Raw genomic sequence first — 20,923 nt, forward strand, 5'->3', positions numbered from 1 at the left:
CTGCCAAAATTTTGTCAAATTTAACAAAATAGAATTAACCCTGATGTATGAAGCTACCATAAAAGACGGTCTTGCCGAATGGGATAGGGCCACACCTTTAATAAAAAAGTGAGATTTTCATGCATCGAATAACTTTGAGAGTATGACCGAGTTATTACTTAGATGGATCGAAGTTGGATGAATCAAAGTCGCATCAGCCCAGAATATGAGGAAGGCGTCGAGCAATTCTTACAATTTGCTTCACAAAGAGGTCAACCGGATGAATGTTGTCATTTTGCCTAAGGAAAATGTTGTCATTTGGTTTTGTTCGTTGCATAATAAGCCAGACAACTACCTCAAAGACATAATTAATAGGTCAGTGTTGTTTTTTAATATATTTGCATTAGCATTAGTCAGGTAAATCAAAATTTTAAATGTACAATAAGAATCTATGTTTGTATTCAATAGTGCTTTGAAAGGACTTGACGATACTCAACAAAGTAAATCCAAGACTCCTGCTAGGTGGATTGTTGTTAAAGTAAGTTATTTAAACAATATGTTTTCACTTATATTTTAGTATTGTGTAGACTAATTTGTACTGAACGTTGCATATCTAAATTTCATAATGTATTTAGTGTAATAGACAAAAAGGAAGCACTGAGTGTGGGTATTACGTCATGCATTGGATGTCAACTATAATCTTAGGAAATTTCCAGAATAATTGGGAAATGGTAATTTTTAATTCACCAAATTTCATATTATTATGATTGCTAATATATTATTAACTTATGTTTTATTATATCATGCAGTATTTCACTGATCCTAGACCATTGGAACCAGAAAGATTGAAGGCACTTCGCAACCAGTGGGCAAAGTACTATTTGAAAGTGAAAAATGAAACTTAGGATGTTTAGACAATCTTGTAATTGTAGTTTATATTTACTTACTTAATTTACAATTCATGTCTCAACATTAAATATGTTTTAAATTCATAGTAATTAGTAAATTTCTTATTGAATTTTCTGGTAAAAACTGTTTCAAAACAGAATGAAAATTATATGTTGTGTGGTCTGATTTTAAAATTTGCAGGTTATTTTTGGGATTTATTGAAAAAACAGACATCATGTTAAAAATAAATTTCTAAAACAACATCGGTCTTTAAAAAAACTGATGTGAAATGTTACTTACAACATCAGTTTTTTTAAAAACTGATGTTAAATGTCACCTACCTCAACATTTTTTAACATCGGTTTTTAAAAAAACTGATGTTGTAGGTGACATTTCACATCAGTTTTTAAAAAAACTGATGTGAAATGTCACTTACAACATCAGTTTTTTAAAAACCGATGTCATATATCACATTTAACATCGGTTATTTTAAAAACCGATGTTACATGTCACTAACAACATCAGTTTTTTAAAAATCGATGTTGATTTATAGATTTATAACTTTTTTTTCTTCATAATTCATATCATATAACATTGCCTATTTAAATAACCGATGTTAAATATCACTTACAACATCAGATTTTTAAAAAACTGATGTGAAATGTTACTTACAACATCAGTTTTTAAAAAACCGATGTCACATGTCACATTTAACATTGGTTATTTAAAAAACCGATGTTAAATGTCACTTACAACATCAGTTTTTTAAAAAACCGATGTTAAATGTTACTTACAACATTAAATGTCACTTACAACATCGGTTTTTTAAAAAACCGATGTTAAATGTCACTTACAACATCAGTTTTTTAAAAAACCGATGTTAATTTATAGATTTATAATTTTTTTTTTCATAATTCGTATCATATAACATCGCTTATTTAAATAACCGATGTTGTATTTATTAGTTAACATCGGTTTTGAAAAACCGATGTTAATGATACTACTTTCCACATCGGTACTTTCAACATCAATTAATAACCGATGTTGAAAGTCTTAAATAACCGATGTTAAAACCTTATTTTCTAGTAGTGATTACTGAACACTGCTTCCATTTAGATTAACTTTTCTCAAAAGAATCAGCAAAACTTTGATTTATTGTACAGCTTTTTTTTGGTGGAAATTTATTGTAGAACTTACTGAGCATTATTTTAAATTAGAGAATAAAGGACAAAATACTTATATTTACCTCATCTAAAAAAAAAGAATGTCCCAAACCTGCAAACACTCTTTGATCCAATTAGAATTTAAACTCGATAATACTTATGTTGTATATTAAAAAAAAAAAAAAAAGTAACACAATTTTGTTTTCTAATTTTAAATGTATCTAAATGATCTAATTAATGATTAAAATTTTTTTCCCATAATATTAATGTGTGAAGTATCCATTAATTTTATAATAATATTTGTTGGAAACTTAATTGATCATTTTTAGGAAATTTTTTCTTTTTAATCATATTTTTAATTTCTATTCATCGGATTACAACTCAAGATCTTTCTTACGTGATTCGAGCTAAGTGTTATTTGAATCAATGACATGTTAATTTTTAATGGTTATATTTTTTCTTTATTTTAAATAAGTTAATATATATATTTATATATATTATGTTAAAACTTGAATTTTTCTTTTTTATGTAAATAATAAATAATCTTTACTGGTTTATTATTTGTATTTTATTTAATATTTTAATTTTGAACGATAAATTTTTAAATGAAAAAAATCATTTAAACACTGGTAAGTTGTAACTAATGAAAATGTAAGCATTGCTTGATTCAAGAAAATATTTTATTTTAGTTTTTCAATCACAAAGATAATTTTTACTATTTCTCATATAAATATTTTAAAACAGAAAATAAAATATAAATATGATGTAGCATGTAACATTTCTTATCTTTCATTATTAAACCTTTCAAAAAAATATTTCATTATTAAAACTCTTATATCTTCGTTAGGGTTCACATAATTTATAGATTTGAACTTTTTTATTGTTGAGTTATTTATAAGGACTATCACATTATTTCTGATGTCCATATTAGGCTCATAGGATAATATAGTCTTCCTTCAAATGAATTACATATTTTTTTTATCAAAAAATTGAAAATAAATATTAAAATATTTATAACAACTTACTCTTACATCTGAAAGGATAGATAAAACAAAAAAGTTAAGTATTATTGAGTTTGATAATGCTGGAAAGGTTGGCAAACAAATTCAAAGGGCATAAAAGCTTTGATTCACATAGATAATGCACCTTTTGTCAAGAGTCGATCTTTTGCAAACAACATTACAAAACACATTTGGCTGTATAAATGATATAAAATTAGTTAACACCATCTTGTCTGAGAAAATGGTCAACGTACAAGGTAATAGACTAATACTAGCATCTAGAAAAAGCAGCAGCTGAAGCTCTTCATTCACTTCGAACTCAGATTCATTTTGGATCTCTTTCTTATTTCTTTCAGGTGATAATTGACATTTATTTTGCGGTGTTAATTAGACACCGAACATCTTTTGTTTTTGGCAAGTAATGTTTGTTAGTATGTGTCCGGTTTATGGAGTACGGACTACTCTTAAGTTCGATGGTTTTTCTCTATGTTCTGTAGCTTGTGGAACTTAGCTTTAGGAGAATTTTGTTTGCTGAGAAAACCTTCCAGTTTCGTTTCAGAAACGAGTTAATTTGCAAGTTATGTGTTGCATGGCTTTTGGAAACATATATTGCTAAACGAATCTTGTTTATCATTTCAGAAAGCTGGCTCAGGAAAATAAAATGTTATTCCCGGAAATATGTTTACAATTTACATAAGCTATTGTGAATACCAACATGGTGTGACTTGGTTGATATATAACCTCGTCCCAGGATTCAATCCCAACATTTGTGTGTATGAAAAAACATGTATTGAGAGAGATCACTCCCTTAGATGTATCTTAGTAGCTCGAGGGATTAGCTCTCAGCTAAGGAATATCCTGGGTAACACTATCTAAATGTGCTTATGGTTTTAACCGAATATATGTTTCTTCTTATTTTCTCTTGAAATGTGATATTTTGAAACTTAATGTGTATTGTTATCTCACAATCGTTAAATATGAGTTATTTTTTATAATAAAAATATATTGAAAATATCATTAAAAATATTTATTTAATAATTATTTTTTACTTAAATGATAATAATTGATATTTTTATTATTTATGACTTGCAAATATAAAAATGATTAATTAAAAGAGAAAAAGATCGAAAAAATATAAAAAATATGAATAAGAAAGATTTTTAACATCAGACCCTAGTCCACTACAACACCTATAAGAAGGAAGACAATGAGTCACACAACACACATTAGGTCTATCCCATAGGAAAAATCATTTTTCCTTGTTATCAGGCATCTATCACCTTCTTCCATTCACCTCAATCCCGTAAAAGTCTCTCATAACAATGAGTAGCTAAACCCCTAGCTAGGGCTTGGCAGGCCTAAAAGCCAAGTAATGTATGATGTATTCACTATTTATCATTGCAATATCAGGTGTTTTCTTTTTTATTGTCTTTTCTGTTTATCTTTTCATGCATTATTTTATTCATCTGTGTATTTTGTTAGGGGTTAGACGCTCGAAAGACGGTAACTTCTAAGTAAGATTCAAAGAAAGTATGCATGCTTTAATTTTAAGAGTTAGACACTCGGAAGAAGATAACTTCTAATAGAACAAAAAGAAATGATTTAATAAGAAAGTCATTGTTAGACATAAAATGATAATTTTATGCACTTTATTTGTTGAATCTTTTCAAAGAGATTTGAGAGATAGATAAATAAAATAGGTTTGTCATCCAAGAGGAACCAGGGTAAATGAATAGATGTGGATATGATAAAATCACAAGAATTGATAAAGAAAAATCATAAAATTATACATCCTATGCAGATAAGGCAAGCTAGTCCCAACATCATCAAATTCTGATAACTTATCTTTTACTTTTCTTAACTTATCTTTTATAATTTTTATTTAAAAATTTTATCTTTTTAATTTTTTATTTTTATCTTTAAATGTTTATCTTATCTACTATGTTTTTTTTATCTTTTATTTTAAATTCTATTATTTTTAATTTGAGTTTGCATCACTCTAAGTACAAATAAACAAAGTCTGTGTGAATTCGTGGACTTCCTAATACTTTATTACTTATGATAATTAAATTTGGTGCACTTTGTAGTTCTCATTTTAATTCATGTTAACTTCAGTATTATCTTCTTTATCTCCAATTCTACATTGTTATTTATTTACTTATAATTTTTATATAGATGAAAGAAAGACTTTAATTATGGGAAATGGAGAGTCAACACATGATTCCCATGATGATTTTTTCCAGCAACCCCTTTCCTATGATGATTTTTTCCGGCAACCCCTTTCCTATGATGGATGTTCAGCAGATATTAGCCATCAATATCATCAACCCGCTTCCTATGATGGAAGTTCAGTGAATACTAGCCATCAATATCATCAACCCTCTACATATGCTGAGAGTTCGGTAAATACCAGACATCAACATAAGCAGCGACCCACATATATAGCAGACAATTTCAGTTCATTGGATCAGGTTTTTGCTGCTACTTTTGCTCATTGATTTAGGGAAGATAGTCATTATTAATCTTACCATTCTAAGGAAAACTTCTTTCTTGTACACAAGAGGAGGAATCCTCAATCAGATCTGTAGAAGAATTTAAGTTTGTTTGATTATAAGATTTCATGACAGTTTGTGTAAGATATTTGTTGATTAGTTGAACGCCACTGTGTATTAGGAATTTTCTTGAAGGTTTTTTAAGTTATGTCTAGATTATCTATTTATGGTCATACTAATAGTCATTGAATATGTTACACATCTTACAAATATAAATTTATTGATACCTGCTTTAGTTTCAGAAGAAATATGAACTTTGAAGGAACACGGTTCCATATGAAAAAGTTGGCATGGCCTGCACCCACACTTATAAAAGTTAATTGTATTGCTTTTAGGTCAATTTGATAAGAAAAAAGAAACTAATTAACTGACTATTGGTGAACTCAGTGGATGAGCTAGAGAGGTTGAAAACAATTATATTAATTTTGAAAAATGTTTATGGGGACCAACATTTCTCATAGCAGAAACAATGTACCTCCCCTTACTGAACTGGATTCACTGTTCTGTGTGGATTTTTAAAAATACTTAGCTTTAGCACATTATATTTCAGGTTGTTTCTGCTTTGAGAGAAGCTGGTCTGGAATCTTCAAATTTAATAATTGGCATTGACTTCACCAAGAACAATGAGTGGACAGGTTATTTCTTTTGAATATAAAATTAATATTGTACATACATATAAGTATGGAGAATGCAGAAAAGTCACACTTTGATATTTGTAGGCAAGCACTCCTTCAACCACAAAAGCCTTTATTTTATTGGAAACACTCCTAATCTGTATGAGCAAGCAATCTCTACAATTGGCCGTACTCTCTCTCTTCATTTGATGAAGATAATCTGATACCATGTTTTGGATTTGGTGATGGTGAGAAGCTGTTTTTGTTTTGCTTTTCAAAGAAATGTTATTTGTTTCTCTACTAACGATTTCATTTATATACTTCTGTAGCATCTACACATGATCAGAATGTGTTCAGCTTTTATCGTGATGAGCGCTATTGCCATGGTTTTGAGGAAGTACTTGCACGCTACCGAGAGATAGTGCCACACTTAAATTGGCAGGTTTAATATTATCATCTTTACTGGCTAAGTTTTACAGTTTTGTTACAAGTTTATACATCAAATATAGTTTACGACTTTGGAGAATAACCCCACTATAGTGATTGTCTAGAAATACTTGTATGGTGATGATTGGAAGATTCAAAATTATGTAATAATGCTTATAATTGGATCACAGATAAATACTTGTTGAAGACATGATAATTGATGTGCTGATCCAATCACCTACAAAACTTGTGAAAGCCTAGGGCTTCGTATGCAGTTCATATTCCCAATAACAAGTCTCGATGGGGCAAGTTTACGTGTGGTACAATTAGAAGAGACATAAAGATAATCACAATTTTTATTGCCCAACAACCAAGATTTTAGCAAAGTGCTAAATACATGTGGGTTTGGGTGGCCTAAATGGTTATGCCACACTTGGCTTTCATGTCTAACATTAGTACATGCAAAGGAAAGGATAGACAATTTGTGGAAAGAGAAATCAATAGAAGAAAGAGTTGTCTCACTTTAGGTCCCCACTCTATTATTTTCTTGGACATTAGATCCTTCACAACACAACCATCATGAGAAAAATTGACATCACAAATCTAATCAAACAATTGTGTAACAAAAATAAGATTTGTGGAAAGACTAGGGGACAAAAATATCAGTAAAAAATTTAGAAATATAACCAATGTTCATGTGATTTGAAGCTCTAGAATCAATATACCAAGGTTTAGATATAAAATTAGAATTACCTCAGTCCAAAAGTAGAAAATGCAGAGAATATCATCTGCCATACCATTTATGGAGTAAGCTGGACTAGAGATTGAGGCATGTTCGGTGCAAGATCTACAGGCACCGACAGAAAATATGAAAAGCAGCTCCTTTCTTCCTTTCCAGTCAGAGTAGGACAATTGGAGATATATTCATGCTGCTTCCATTAATTGCAGAATTTCTGTTGAGAATCCTATTTAGGGTCACAAAAGCTCTTTTAAGCAGCTGCCTAAAAGAGTTTTTGAAAACAAACTGATTATTTCTCTAAAATAAATTGTACATAAATGTTACTAAATTTCCCTTTTAAGTTGATGTATCTACTTTGTTTTCCTTTATTTTTTTTGCTGTTTTATCTCTATTTTAAGGATAGTCCTGCATTATATACCGATTTTTCTCTTAATGAATTTTTCTTTTAGTCTAAAAAGGTAGAAAATCCAAGGAGGGAGATGACTTTGGTATCCAAGCAATGATATCAAAATATAATTATGACAGTTATCTCCTTATCCATAGGTCCAACATCATTTGCCCCTGTAATCGACGCAGCAGTAGGCATTGTGGAAAGAAGTAACGGTCAATATCATGTTCTTGTCATTATTGCTGATGGACAGGTTTTACCTATTTATGCTATTCCATTATTATCTTTTCATGGCATTATTTAATTATCTTTTATGAATTTTCTTGTGTTTCTGGAATTTCATTTTTTATAGGTCACTAGAAATTCTGATACACCACATGGAAAGTTTAGTCCACAAGAAAAAGCAACTATTAACTTCATCATTGCTGCAAGGTAAAACAGTTTCTTTTGTATTCTTTTGCTACTGTTCTTGGTATCTGTCTTTAATGTGGAGCTATTCTGATTATCAGCCACTATCCCCTCAATTATTTTGGTTGGAGTTGGAGATGGACCATGGGATGATGCAGCACTTTGATGATAACATTACTCAGCGCTTATTTGACAACTTTCAGGTACTTGACTGATGTATGATCAAGTAAGTATGTGTTCAAGTTTGTGTGAGTTTGTAACTAGTGTTTAGTATTGTTTAAATGTTCGGGATTGGACGACAAAGGGGAAATAAATACTTATAAGTTATAATTAGACTCTGAAATCTTGATAACTGTTGTATATAACACTGATCTTATACCCCTCTCTGTGCCAATAATCTAGGTCAAATACAAATTATACAACTAATAAAAATGCCCTGCCCAACAACACTATGTACTGACACAATAAAAACAATAATACTCTTTTACATAGGATACGTTAATTATCTGACTCTTCCCCTCAAGATGAAGCTAAAACAAACAAATTTGTCTATCAAAGAAAATCGCAAAAACATACTTGACTACATGAGGGCTTGTAATGGGTTTCAGAAACGATATTTGTGAAATTCATATTTTAAATTACCACCTTTAATACTGAACCATTTATGATGTTATGAGTTTTTTATTATTAATAATAAAATAATGATATATTAGCTACTCTGGGTTCCTTCTTGCCCCATCAGTCATTTGCACTTGCTGCCCTTATGGAAATTCCAATTCAGTACCGGATAACCCAAAATCTACAAATTGCAAAGTAAGCAATGAAATACAGGTATGGTAATTCTAAATTGTAATCAAGGATTGCTGAATCTCATATTATTCTGATGCAGTGAAAATCCAACAAGTTATCAACATAAAAGGCCTCTTCCTTCCAGTTGCAGTAGAATCAGTATGTTACTCACTGAATCAGTAAGTTATAACTTTCACGTTTGAGGAAGTTGTACTTGTGTACTAGTAATGAAAACGAACACGTAAAACTGTGTCTTATTTATTTGCATTTTGTTTTTGATACAGACTTGCAAGGAGTGTGGTGTGACATTATCTTCATGCCCTATGTGCCGGCAAGAAATTACAACTCGCCTGAGACTATACACTTAGCTGCTAATATATGCTTTATATTGCCATTATTGCCTGTTGATAAAAAAAATTCCTTACATTTCAGATATAAGAAAATGTACAAAAAGGTTGTCATGTATAGTGTTTGTGTTTGAACAAAATGTTCATTGTCGTTGATTTGAAAGTGCTAAGAATATCTACCCCTTTATAATCAATTTTAGACTTCGTTATCTTTTCTTATGGTATGGTATTCATTATTTTTTAAGATGTTGTCTTCTTTATTAAGTATACTTTAATTTTTAAATAGTATTAAAAAGTATATTTTAATCTGATCTTAATTAGAGTATTGGGCAACCACTGGGATTCATCTTCAATACGAGTGCATCTTAATTAGAGTATGAATCCCAGATGTAACGTGCATGAACTGCAAGAAAACGGTACTGGGAGAAAGACATAAATATATGTGTCGAATGGGAAAAAATATTATTTATTACTCGTATTATTTATTGAAAGTACGATATCAAACACTTTTATTTTGATTAAATAAACTTATGAACTTGTTAAAATAATTTGTTCAACACACTCTTTCTATTATTTTCTCTGTTCAGTGTCCTCCATCTCCATGTACTCAAAATAAAAATTAAAATAAAAAATGAACAGATCATCACCGATAATATCGCCACTCACACCACCGCTTTCTTAGCCGTATTTTCATTCTGGGTGGGAGAGCGCGCTGTCATCAAACAATTGTTAAAGAGAGCTTATTAAAATTGTTGCTTAGCGCATATATATATATATATATATATATTACCTTTTTAACGGAATATATATTTAACTTAAAGTATTGGTAAAAAAAAATTCTTAATTTTTGTAGTTACTGTTTTATTATCCAGTATTATTTTATAAAAAAATATCATACTTTTAGGATTTAATTATATTTAGTTATTTAGTGAAATATTGTTAGGCTCCCCAATAAGTTTATCACATAGTTGATAGTTCTAGTTCATATCATATCCCTACTCGGATCCCCGAGACCAAATTTATTTTTCTTTTATTTTACAAAGTTAATAAAAAATCACATCGATACCGACTAGATAAGAATATACAGTTTAGAAAAACATTTTCATGTAGTATTGATTTTCATTAACAAGCAAAGACAAATCATAACAATAGGAAATCAGATTTCATTTCCTTTTTTTTTTTTTTTTTTCCTTCTTTCTAAGCTCTGTAGCCTCTTCTCTCACCACAACCCGCAGTGTAGTGTAAATTGGTTTAGGGATAGAATAGATCAATGAACTATAAAGGATACTGATCTACTCAATTACAACAGCCCCAAATAATGGAAAATGAAGGAGAAGAAAACAGCGCCAATTTCAATGGTATATAACAGAGAAAAAAGAAGAAGTAGACAAATAGAAACACAAGTGATAAGAGAGCGTTTATTTTATAATACATAGACGAAGGGAATATATTTTACATGAGGAGTGGAAAAAGGCATAAATTATAAAAAGAGATAAGTGATATCATTTGGAGGGGGATGAAATATTAAGGATTCTCTTGATCAACTCATGCTTCTTGTCTGGTCGAGAACCCGGAAGGTTGCTGAATGAACTTCTGGGATACGGGGCTACAGATGGGCCTTGACCCGACCCATTTCCATTTCCACCGCCGTTGTTATCACTCATACCTCAACCCCTGAGTGAATCACATCTCATCTCGCAACTCATTACTTATATATAGCTAAACCCTAACCCTTAGCTCATTGGCTTATTGTATCAAAACATTAATTTTACCTTATTTGTATTAAAAAATGATTAGCTGCCTGGAGTGGTTACGTGATGGAATCATCTTCTATAGTTGCATAAGAGCATCTTCGACCTAAAAAGTTTCCTATATAGGTTTTTTAATTATCTTTTTGTGGTTCCCACATAATTTTTTGTGATTTTCATAGTGTTATGTTACTCATAAGAAACTCATATAAAATTTTACTCAAATGTAAGAAATTGTAAGAAATAACAAGAAATCTAAATATTTAAATTATTTTATTATAATTTAATCATTATTCCAATAAAATAATTAATTCATTTTTCAGTTTTTATGTATACAAATAATAAATATGAATAAATGGAAGAAAATCCTTGTGGTGGATTTTGAGAATTTTCACTAGTAAGAGGTGGTGGTGGACACATAACATATTGCGGTGGATTCTGAAAATTTTCACTGCTATGGGGTGGTCGATACATAACATATTGTGGTGGATTTTGAGAATTTTCATTAATAGGGAGTGATTGATTTTGCAAATAACTATAGTAACATTGATAATTATACTGGTTGGGATCCATTTCAAGGAGAATAAAAAAAATTGACACTTGATAGCAACAACAACAAATAAAATTAACAGTACAAAACTTGTAAAAATATGGTGTACCGTGCATAAATGTATAGTGAATAATCAAACTGAAAACATTTCCATAGCACGTTCATTTCTGCACTTCAATGGTATTATTTTTAGATCAACGATCAATGGCAACAGTAACATTTCCATCAACAGTCAAAATCTTTCTTCATTAATTACCTCAATTGCTCAATAGTTCATATTCATCATCATTAATAAGATGGACGGTCCAGATCGTCTCACCTCATTACCTAAAATGCTACTTACTACTTTTCTTCTTTTCTCGATAACTTTGTTCTCTCTCTCCAGCACGTCTTTTCTTCTTTTCTCCATAAGCTTCCCCCTCTCCTCCTCTCTATCTTCTTCATCTCCTTCTCTCTATTTTCTTCCTTTCCTCCATGGCTACATTCGTTAACACCTCCGGCCACCACTGCAACACCTTCGCCTGGCCTCACCTTCACTTCGCGTCTCCACCTCTGGCCATGGTAGTCTCGCGTCACCTTCGCTGGCGTCAACAATGAAGCACATGGTCGAGTCTCCAGCCATGGTCCGGCCATGGTCGCATCTTGGGTCTCCATTACGGTTGCATGTCGCATCTCCAACCATGGTCGCATCTCGTGTCTCCTGCCATGGTCTCGTTTCCGTCATGGTGCGTTTGCCTTCACCTTGATTGCGTTTGGTTTTCCCCTCTTTTCCTTTTACTGTTTTGCTTAAATCTGGATTTAAATCACTTTTTTTTTTCAAATTTTATGATTTTTGGGATTTATTATGGTTGTTCAACGAGTATATTTGTTCCATGTTCTTCCCTTGACAATTTTATTTTCTCTCGTGTTGAAGTTGAGAAAATCAATTTTTTATTGTTTAGATAGTTATTAAGTCTCGGAAACTTATTTTTTTAATTGTTAGGTATAGTTTCTTATATAAAAAATTATTTTCAACCATGAAGGAACTAAGTTCATATTATTTTAAGGTCTTAACCATTACTTTACTGGTGTACCTCAAAACAAACTAAGTTCATATTAGAAATTCGCCTTAAACAATGAAACTATTTTGGAATATTTTTAAGGGTAGGACACACTTTTTCACATAAGGTATCCCATCCCTTCCTTCTCCAATTATCGTTCTCACTTTGACCAGTGTTTGTTGTGGCCAAAGATGATTTTGGATGGTGGCGTCATGATCAATTGTCTCCTGCTCCAGGAAGAATAACCTCTTTTTCTTATTTTTCACTATGGGGGCAGATCCAGAAAGGATTAATTGTTATTGTTATTTACAACTATTAATCAAGATAATTGTTCCTATTTTATACATTTTCTTGGACTATTTTATCTTCTAATTAATTCTAAAAACTATCTTTAAATTAAATAATTATTAAAAAAATATCAAATGTGACAGTTATTTATATTTTTTAATTATTTTAATTTACGCGTAGTGTCAGTTTCCAACTAGTTATTATAAAAAATATAATTACTTATAAATTAATAATTTTTTTAAAAAATATAGAATTCTAAAATGTTAATAGCCAATTTCACATTGTGCAAAACACTTTCATAATTTTATTTATAGTATAATAAAAATGAATATCTACATTAACTATATTTTTATTTAAAAAATAATATCAGTTATGTTCTAAAAATATATCAAAACAAAATAGATTATGTTACTAATCAAATTATCTAACTTTCTTATCGCTATTATACAAAAAAAAAGGAAATGATTATTAAAAAAAGAAAATAAATAATACATGAATTATTTTTTCTAAAGCCCGAAAGTATACAAAAGTTTTACAGCTATACAAGCTAACTTCAGACATTGGGCCAGGAAGTTCACTTGGCCTAACATAATATTGGATATTGCTATTTGTCATGGGAGAGAGAACAAAAGAAGGAAGCTGCAAAACATTGCGGATGAGGATGACAACGAAACGCCATTGAAACAACAGCAACCAAAAGCCACAATGGCAACGGCGCCGTTAAATAACCATATCTGTCGCCTTGGCCGAAGCTTATGCAGAACGCTCTTTCTTACTTCCTCCCCCGCTCTTCGGAGCTCTCCTCACGTCACATTCCGCCGCCGAATCTCCTTCTCCTCTTTTCCCCGGCGTTTCTCCGCCAGCTCCACCTCCCGAGGTACGCGAACTGCGCTTATTTGGCGTCAGATTTTACTGTTGGAAACTGAAATTGTTTACTTACTTGGGGCTTTGCAGAGGTGGAATATGAATTGGGATTGGATGAGAAGTATGATGTGATTGTAGTTGGAGGAGGGCACGCAGGGTGCGAAGCCGCTCTTGCCTCTGCACGTTTGGGGGCAAGGACTCTTCTTCTTACTCTCAACATTGACCGAATTGCGTGGCAGCCTTGCAATCCAGCTGTTGGTGGCCCTGCAAAGTCCCAGCTTGTTCATGAAGTCGATGCCCTAGGCGGGGAAATAGGGAAGATTGCTGATAGATGTTACTTACAGAAGCGTGTACTCAATGTCTCAAGAGGTCCCGCAGTTCGTGCATTACGTGCTCAGACTGATAAAAGGGACTATGCCTTGCAAATGAAAACTGTTGTAGAAAGGCAAGTTCAGACTTAATAATGTTATATGCATTTGTCATGTAAGGGATGATGCAGTGGTGCAAGGCTCCTCTGTGTTCACATGAGTGGAAACCATCTATTTAGCCGGAAAATCCATGTTCGATTTTTACTTTGTGCAAAATTCTCTTGGGCCAACAGCAATCACGCACAATGAGTCTCTGACCCAGTGGGTTGGGGGACAGCAGCAATCATGCACAGTGAGTCTCTGACCCAGTGGGTTTGGAGACACTAACCCGGGACAATATATATATATATATATATATATATATATATATATATGCATTTGCCATGTTTGTTACTTCCCATCATGTATTGTTTGTTTGGAACTTTTTTTTTTTTGCAGCACACCAAACCTTTCTATTCGAGAGGCTATGGTCACAGATATTTTACTAGGGAAGAATGATAATGTGGAAGGTGTTTCTACTTTCTTTGGAATGAAATTCTATGCTCCGTCTGTTATTCTCACCACAGGGACTTTTATGAGGGGTAAAATTTGGGTCGGTAGAACTTCTATGCCTGCAGGAAGAGCTGGCGAGTCTGCTTCACTTGGATTAACAGAAAACTTACAACAACTTGGTTTTGAAACTGATCGATTGAAAACTGGAACCCCTGCCCGAGTGGACATTCGCACTGTAAATTTCTCAGGATTAGAACCACAGTATGGAGATGAAGAGGTTTGTCCATCTAAACCTATATAAGTAGGTTCATTAGATTCAAATCAGGCTTTTGGTGTGTAGTTTGCAAATGGTTGTCTGGTTTCATTCCAAGTGTCACTTCTGATTATGTTAGTCTGTTAGTAATCTTGATACAACTTAAAGACCTTAGTAATTTGCTACTTGGAGAATTATGTCTACCAGCCATCAGTTGGGCAAGGTCCAAGATGTTTATTAAGTTAATTCACTTGATAATTATATTTAGCATAGATAGCTATGTAATACTTTTAGTGCTGACAGTTCAAACAATTTATGACAATAGATAAAAATAGAATTTTACTTTTCCTCCAGTGCTGAATGATAATGATAATGCTGAGTTTCCAACTGCTTGTAAGTTGTAATCTGTAATTAAAAGCATTTACTCTAACAAAAAGATAGTGTTTCCCCGAGTTATCTTCATAATTGGCAGGTTGGCTGGTTTAGTTTTGATCCTGAGGTCCATATTGAAAGAGAGCAGATGTGCTGCTACCTAACTCGTACTACAAGTACAACTCATCAGATAATACAAGAGAACTTACACGAGACTCCCACTTATGGAGGATGGGTTGAAGCCAAAGGACCTAGATACTGTCCCTCAATAGAAGATAAGGTGTGTTTCAAAAAAGCTACCTTGGTTTTCTTCATATCAGTTTAATATGTGTATGTACCTGATTAACTATAGTTACCATTTCATTCCATACTCAGATTGAACCTGAACCATTTAGAAAAAGGGGTCTGAAACATCAGATAAACTATATTGGAATCATTTGTATTATTTTATGATGTGATATATTGTTCACTTTCAGATTGTAAGATTCCAAGATAAAGAGTCTCATCAAATATTTCTTGAACCTGAGGGTCGAAATGTGCCTGAGCTCTATGTGCAGGTAAGTTATATATACTTATGTATTCTTTATCCCTCCTTTCTGTAATCTGAATAAAACTTGACATTTCTTTTGCAAGCCAGGGGGGAGGGGATTGGGTTTGTGGGTGTTTGAATACAATGATGTGATGAAGATCCATAAAATAAATTAACAATCTGATACATTTGTTTCAGAAAATTAGTAGTGAGCTGAACCCTAAAATTCCACTTACAAAAGATTGAAATGCATATGGTTAACGCATTCTATCTTATAGGGGTTCTCAACAGGTTTGCCAGAGAGACTACAATTACCTTTGCTGAGAACTTTACCTGGACTTGAGAACTGTTCAATGTTAAGGCCTGCATATGCTGTGGAGTATGATTATTTACCTGCTCATCAATGTGCTAGGTCTCTAATGACAAAGAAAATACAAGGATTGTTCTTCTCTGGTCAGATAAATGGAACTACAGGCTATGAAGAAGCTGCGGCCCAGGTATTATTTTAAAGTTCATTTGTACTATTAAATCTAATACTTTTGTTTTTTTTTGGTGTTGTGACTTGCGAGTTGTATCATGGGTAGTTGACTCTTCATGGCTATTTGGGCTTCCTGCTAATCTAGCAAGCTTTCTTCCTGTTTACAATTCCTTTAGGGTATTATTTCTGGTATCAATGCTGCTAGACATGCAGACGGTAAGCCAGTTATTGTTCTTGAGAGGGAGAGCAGTTATATAGGAACATTAATTGATGATCTAGTAACCAAGGACCTGCGAGAGCCTTACCGCGTGTTAACCAGGTAAACTAACCAAGATAACATTTCTGCTCATAGATGCATATATGCTGCTTCATCCTGTTACTCCTTATTCCTTTCTTGTTATTTAAATTGAAATTTGTCTTCCTCATGTTAGCCGCTCAGAGCATCGGTTACTCTTGAGATCTGACAATGCTGATAGCCGTCTCACACCTTTAGGTCGTGAAATTGGATTGATTGATGATAGACGCTGGAAACTGTACCAGGATAAGCAAGCTCGGATTTCTGAGGAAAAGAAGCGACTGAAAAGTGTCAGGATATCAGGTTTGTTTGTCTACTATGCTTGTGTAGTAACTCATTCTTGGGAGCTGTTTCTTTAAAAAGTACCGAAAGAAAGTTTATCCTTTTGGGGAAAACAGGATGGCAATAACTGCACATAATAACAAAGTCATTTAAATGTTGATGCTTCTCAAGTCAAATAAAATTGTTGCATTAACATGAGGATGGTTGCCTGTAAAATAAACTTATCCTCACCTCCCTCCACCCCCTTCGTTTTCCTTATGATCTTTAGCTAACAAAAGTAATACCGACGATAGAATAATATAGTGAGTGTTGAAAAATTGGGAGCTTTGAATCTTCAGTCATCTGCACTTTATACGGTCACAAAATATGTTACATAAGGATTACAATGTAAACTACTGTTTAATATAGTCTGGTAGATAATTCACGCTAGTGTTAAATAAAAGTCTAAACTATTTTGTGATTACTATTATCCATTCTCTTGGCAAAAATGTGTTTTATATATAGTAGGAGTCTGTTATTATATTTATACCGATCTTCCAACGTTGCACTCTTCCCTTCAAATACATATTCTGCTGTAGATTTATAGAAATTTTATTTGACTAATTATCAATTATTGCTACTCTCCTCAATTTTCTCATCAGGAGGGGATTTGGCTGCTGAAGTCACTAATCTGTCTGGTCAGCCAGTGAAGGACTTTTCAACATTAGAAAGTCTTCTTAAGAAACCACACATACAATATGAAATTCTAGACAAGCATGATTTCGGTGACAAAAGCTTATCAAGAATGGAGAAAGAATGTGTTGAGATTGATATAAAGTATGAAGGTTTCATCTTGCGTCAGCAAAGCCAACTTCAACAGGTATTTGTTACACTTTGTCAATGAGAAAAAGTGAATCTGTTTTTGCTGTGTCAACATGACAACCCTAAATCATTTTAATTTTTACACATTTTAGCATTTCAGTTTTCAGCTGTGTATTTAACGTGAAATCTCATTGTTGTGATGGATTTACCTATAGCTGGTTGCAAAACAACATAGACCACTTCCTGAAGACTTGGATTACTATGCAATGACAACATTGTCTCTTGAAGCTCGCGAAAAACTTTCCAAGGTTTGTACGTTATAAATTTATAAAATAGATATTTGGTTCATTACATCCGTCACAAGTTCAATGTACAAATTTAGTAATAATGGGCAAAAAATAATGAGATATTACGGGAATAAATATTTGTGTCAATCAACTCTTCAAGTACTATTCAATCAAAATATTACTACTGATATTGAATTCATAAAAGGACCCGTCTTCCCCCAAAACAGCATCTACGGCAGAGTAACCGATAAGATTTAATATTGCACCATCAAACTAAAGTCAGGATCTTACTAACATGTCCTCTAAGGATACGGATTAAGGAGCAACTTTTCTTTTGTTACATCAAGGAAAGTTTAGTACACTTTATTCAATTATAATACTTAAAAAATTAAGTATTAAATGATGTTTATATATATATATATATATATACAGACACACTTTTCGTTGCGTGTAGTACAATAGTGCTATGAAATATGTTATTTCAATGATTTCAGGTTAGGCCTCAAACCATTGGCCAGGCAAGCAGAGTAGGTGGGGTGAGCCCTGCTGATATCACTGCTCTAGTCATTGTGCTCGAAGCCAGACGGAGGAAAGCTCAAGAACTGAGGAAGTACAAAATGATGAATGCCGTTCGAGCAAATACCCAAGATGACGTGCCTGAAGTTTCTTTGACTGAAAAAGTCAGCTCTGGATAAAGCTTCCATGTCACTTTGATACCTGACCATTCTATCAATTTTTGGTATTTAGTGTGCCACATTATGTATATGTGGTGTAAAGGCTACAAAATCTTAGTGTCATAGATAAATAGATTATTAGAAAGGATTGGAGGGAAACGAATAGAAACTAACTTTTTTTTCCTTCATTTGACAATTTTATCAAATTGATGATAAAAATTAAATAAATTGTAAAGTTTTAAATAGAATTAGTTGTTGATTGATATAAATGTCAGTTTTTGCTAAAAGTAGCAAATACTTTTAGTTTTTTTTTTTAATAATTTTACATGATTTGGATTTGGGGTCCTTTCAACTTTCAAGGTATAGGTCTCAATGTTCTCCATTCATTTAGATTTTAATCATTGTAAATTTGCTCGGTATTTATTGAAGTATCAGTCCTTATTATTTTAAATTATTGAAGTATTGGTCATTCAGAGTATGCACGAGTGAAAATGTGAGGCTGTATAATTAAAAAATTAAAGTAGAACCACAATGTACATGGAATGAAATTATAGGAAAAATATTGTTTATTTTAACCTTTTATTAACCAGCTCTCGGGGATGGGGGAATCAACGTGGGAACTGATGCTATCTCAGTATCTTGGACAAATTGGAGGAGAAAATTACTTCCATATGTTAATATATAATCTACGTCGGTGCAATAAGAAACAACAAACAAAAAACAGGTAGGGGAATAAATAATAGTAATAATATTGACGTGTACTAATAAGGTAATGTCCTATACCTGGGGTCAATTTTGGGAATTTTGCATGCATGAGCACGACTTCTATAATGTGTATTAGTAGCATGTGTCATCAAACCAAACCATCTCTAACCTAAACTTGAATAACCATAATTGGAAGCCGCTTCCCTCTCTTTTTCTCTGTCTTTGTGGGTGTGTTTGTTCTATCGTTATCCCCATTTTAGGTTAACAAACTTATGAACATGCCTTCTTCCATTTGAGAGATTTCCCATTTTCAGGCTTCCTTTCAACTGCTACACCAGAAGAAATTAATTAGAACTCGGCATCTTCTCACCGGCCCCATGCTAGGCCAACATCAACCCCCTCTTCATTGCTTAAAATGGATGAAGATAAAGATAAGGAAATCCTGAATAATATTTGATCATTATTTCTACACACAAATGCCTGTGTCTGATCCTAGTTCAGGGCGCACGTTCATATGGATCATAGCTGGTCTTTTGTTCATCTCTGTAGCCGCAGGAGGGGCATGCCTTGTGGCATACCTTCTCCTTCCTGAATCAGAAACATCAACATCTTGGATACCCGAAATTGGGGTGGGATTGGTTAGCCTACCATGGCTGTTTTGGTTGCTCACTTTCATATACAGAATCCTCTCAAGGATTTTTGGATGTAGAGTTAGTTTTGGTGGAGGAAGTGTAGGAAATTGGGTTCCTGCTGCAAAGGCAGATGTGGAGGTTGCAGTTGCATCTCATGCAAAAGGTGGAGATCAGTTGAATAGGGCATCATCTTTTGCTTCACACGAAAGTGAAATGGCATTGGCAAAATCTATGGCAACATGATGGATTGCATGGCTCAGTCTTGATGGCCTTTACCTTTTTTATTTCACATTTTGTTTATGTTCTCTTTTGGGTTGCCCTATGATACACATCTATCATGCATCTTCATGATGGCTCCATGCATGCATCTGCACCTCATGAGAATATATATAGCCAATGTTGGAATACGAGAGGGACGCATGCATGTCCTATGCATATTCGATGACAGAATACAAGTTGGTTTTCACTGTAACCTTTTTTTTTTTTTTGTGTTTGTATAGCTTATAGGAGAGTTTTGACATGGGTTTGTATAAAGAAATGTAAATTTGATGAATCAACGAGAATCTCATTTTGGCTTCGTATTTTGTAGATTTTTCCCCCTTCTTTGAGATACGTAGTTATTAATTGATTCTTTGATGATTCATTTTAGCACAAGTTTATATGATTGTTAATTTCCATTCTCTTTCTTCGATTTGGTTGTGACAAGAGTTTGTTATAATATCCCCTTTAATCATATTTCTTCTCTTGTTTTTCATTCAATTAGATTTAATATCGATTGCAACAGTGGGAGACAAAGACAAACGTACGTAAGTTTGTTGACAGCATTTTACAAATCCCAAATGACGCGAACAAATGGATTTGTGTCACGGCGTATTCTAACTATAAATTTCATTAACAGAGAGATGCATGCTGTTGTGCCAATAAAAATAAAAATTATTTAAATAAAACTTTGCCGGTTAAATTGAAGTATT

The 20,923-nt window shown here is 32.7% G+C and overlaps 3 protein-coding genes and 1 pseudogene across 6 annotated transcripts in view; all 4 read left to right on the top strand.

Annotated features, from left to right (window-relative positions):
- LOC102666889 (uncharacterized) overlaps nt 1–1,053 on the top strand; it is a 7,381-nt gene extending 6,328 nt beyond the window's left edge. For 2 of the 4 annotated variants that reach the window (XR_005892493.1, XR_005892492.1), the window contains exons 4-6: nt 163–517; nt 615–710; nt 789–1,053. Coding sequence is in view for 1 of the 4 variants with exons in the window: in XM_041017855.1 (XP_040873789.1) it covers nt 206–354; nt 448–517; nt 789–884 (315 nt within the window). In the remaining 3 variants the exon portion in view is untranslated. Of the gene's footprint in view, nt 1–10; nt 518–614; nt 711–788 lie in introns of those variants that run through there. The other 2 variants (XM_041017855.1, XR_001389378.3) reach the window with 2 other exon arrangements.
- A 3,713-nt stretch (nt 1,054–4,766) lies between these two features.
- Nucleotides 4,767–9,490, top strand: LOC102665514 (E3 ubiquitin-protein ligase RGLG3-like; annotated as a pseudogene).
- A 3,999-nt stretch (nt 9,491–13,489) lies between these two features.
- LOC100782337 (tRNA uridine 5-carboxymethylaminomethyl modification enzyme MnmG) lies at nt 13,490–18,860 on the top strand. Its single transcript, XM_003531992.5, has 11 exons — nt 13,490–13,797; nt 13,875–14,229; nt 14,591–14,921; nt 15,370–15,549; nt 15,746–15,826; nt 16,077–16,295; nt 16,453–16,595; nt 16,708–16,874; nt 17,495–17,712; nt 17,870–17,962; nt 18,436–18,860. Exons 1-11 carry the CDS (start codon nt 13,626–13,628, stop codon nt 18,634–18,636), a joined length of 2,160 nt encoding a protein of 719 aa, XP_003532040.1. The 5' UTR covers nt 13,490–13,625; the 3' UTR covers nt 18,637–18,860.
- A 936-nt stretch (nt 18,861–19,796) lies between these two features.
- On the top strand, nt 19,797–20,195 carry LOC100778757 (uncharacterized). The gene has a single exon (XM_003532308.1). It carries the CDS (start codon nt 19,797–19,799, stop codon nt 20,193–20,195), a length of 399 nt encoding a protein of 132 aa, XP_003532356.1.
- Nucleotides 20,196–20,923: the final 728 nt, after the last annotated feature.

Source organism: Glycine max, chromosome 8 (assembly GCF_000004515.6).
Source record: "Glycine max cultivar Williams 82 chromosome 8, Glycine_max_v4.0, whole genome shotgun sequence".
Taxonomy (NCBI): Eukaryota; Viridiplantae; Streptophyta; class Magnoliopsida; order Fabales; family Fabaceae; genus Glycine; species Glycine max.

What these genes read in the sequence shown, in the direction of transcription:
- LOC100782337 (XM_003531992.5), top strand. Translation starts at nt 13,626, where the DNA reads ATGGCAACGGCGCCGTTAAATAACCATATCTGTCGCCTTGGCCGAAGC. An exon ending in ATGAAAACTGTTGTAGAAAG is followed by an intron (nt 14,230 to 14,590) that starts GCAAGTTCAGAC and finishes TTTTTTTTGCAG; the next exon opens with CACACCAAACCTTTCTATTC. An exon ending in GTCCCTCAATAGAAGATAAG is followed by an intron (nt 15,550 to 15,745) that starts GTGTGTTTCAAA and finishes GTTCACTTTCAG; the next exon opens with ATTGTAAGATTCCAAGATAA.
- LOC100778757 (XM_003532308.1), top strand. Translation starts at nt 19,797, where the DNA reads ATGCCTGTGTCTGATCCTAGTTCAGGGCGCACGTTCATATGGATCATA.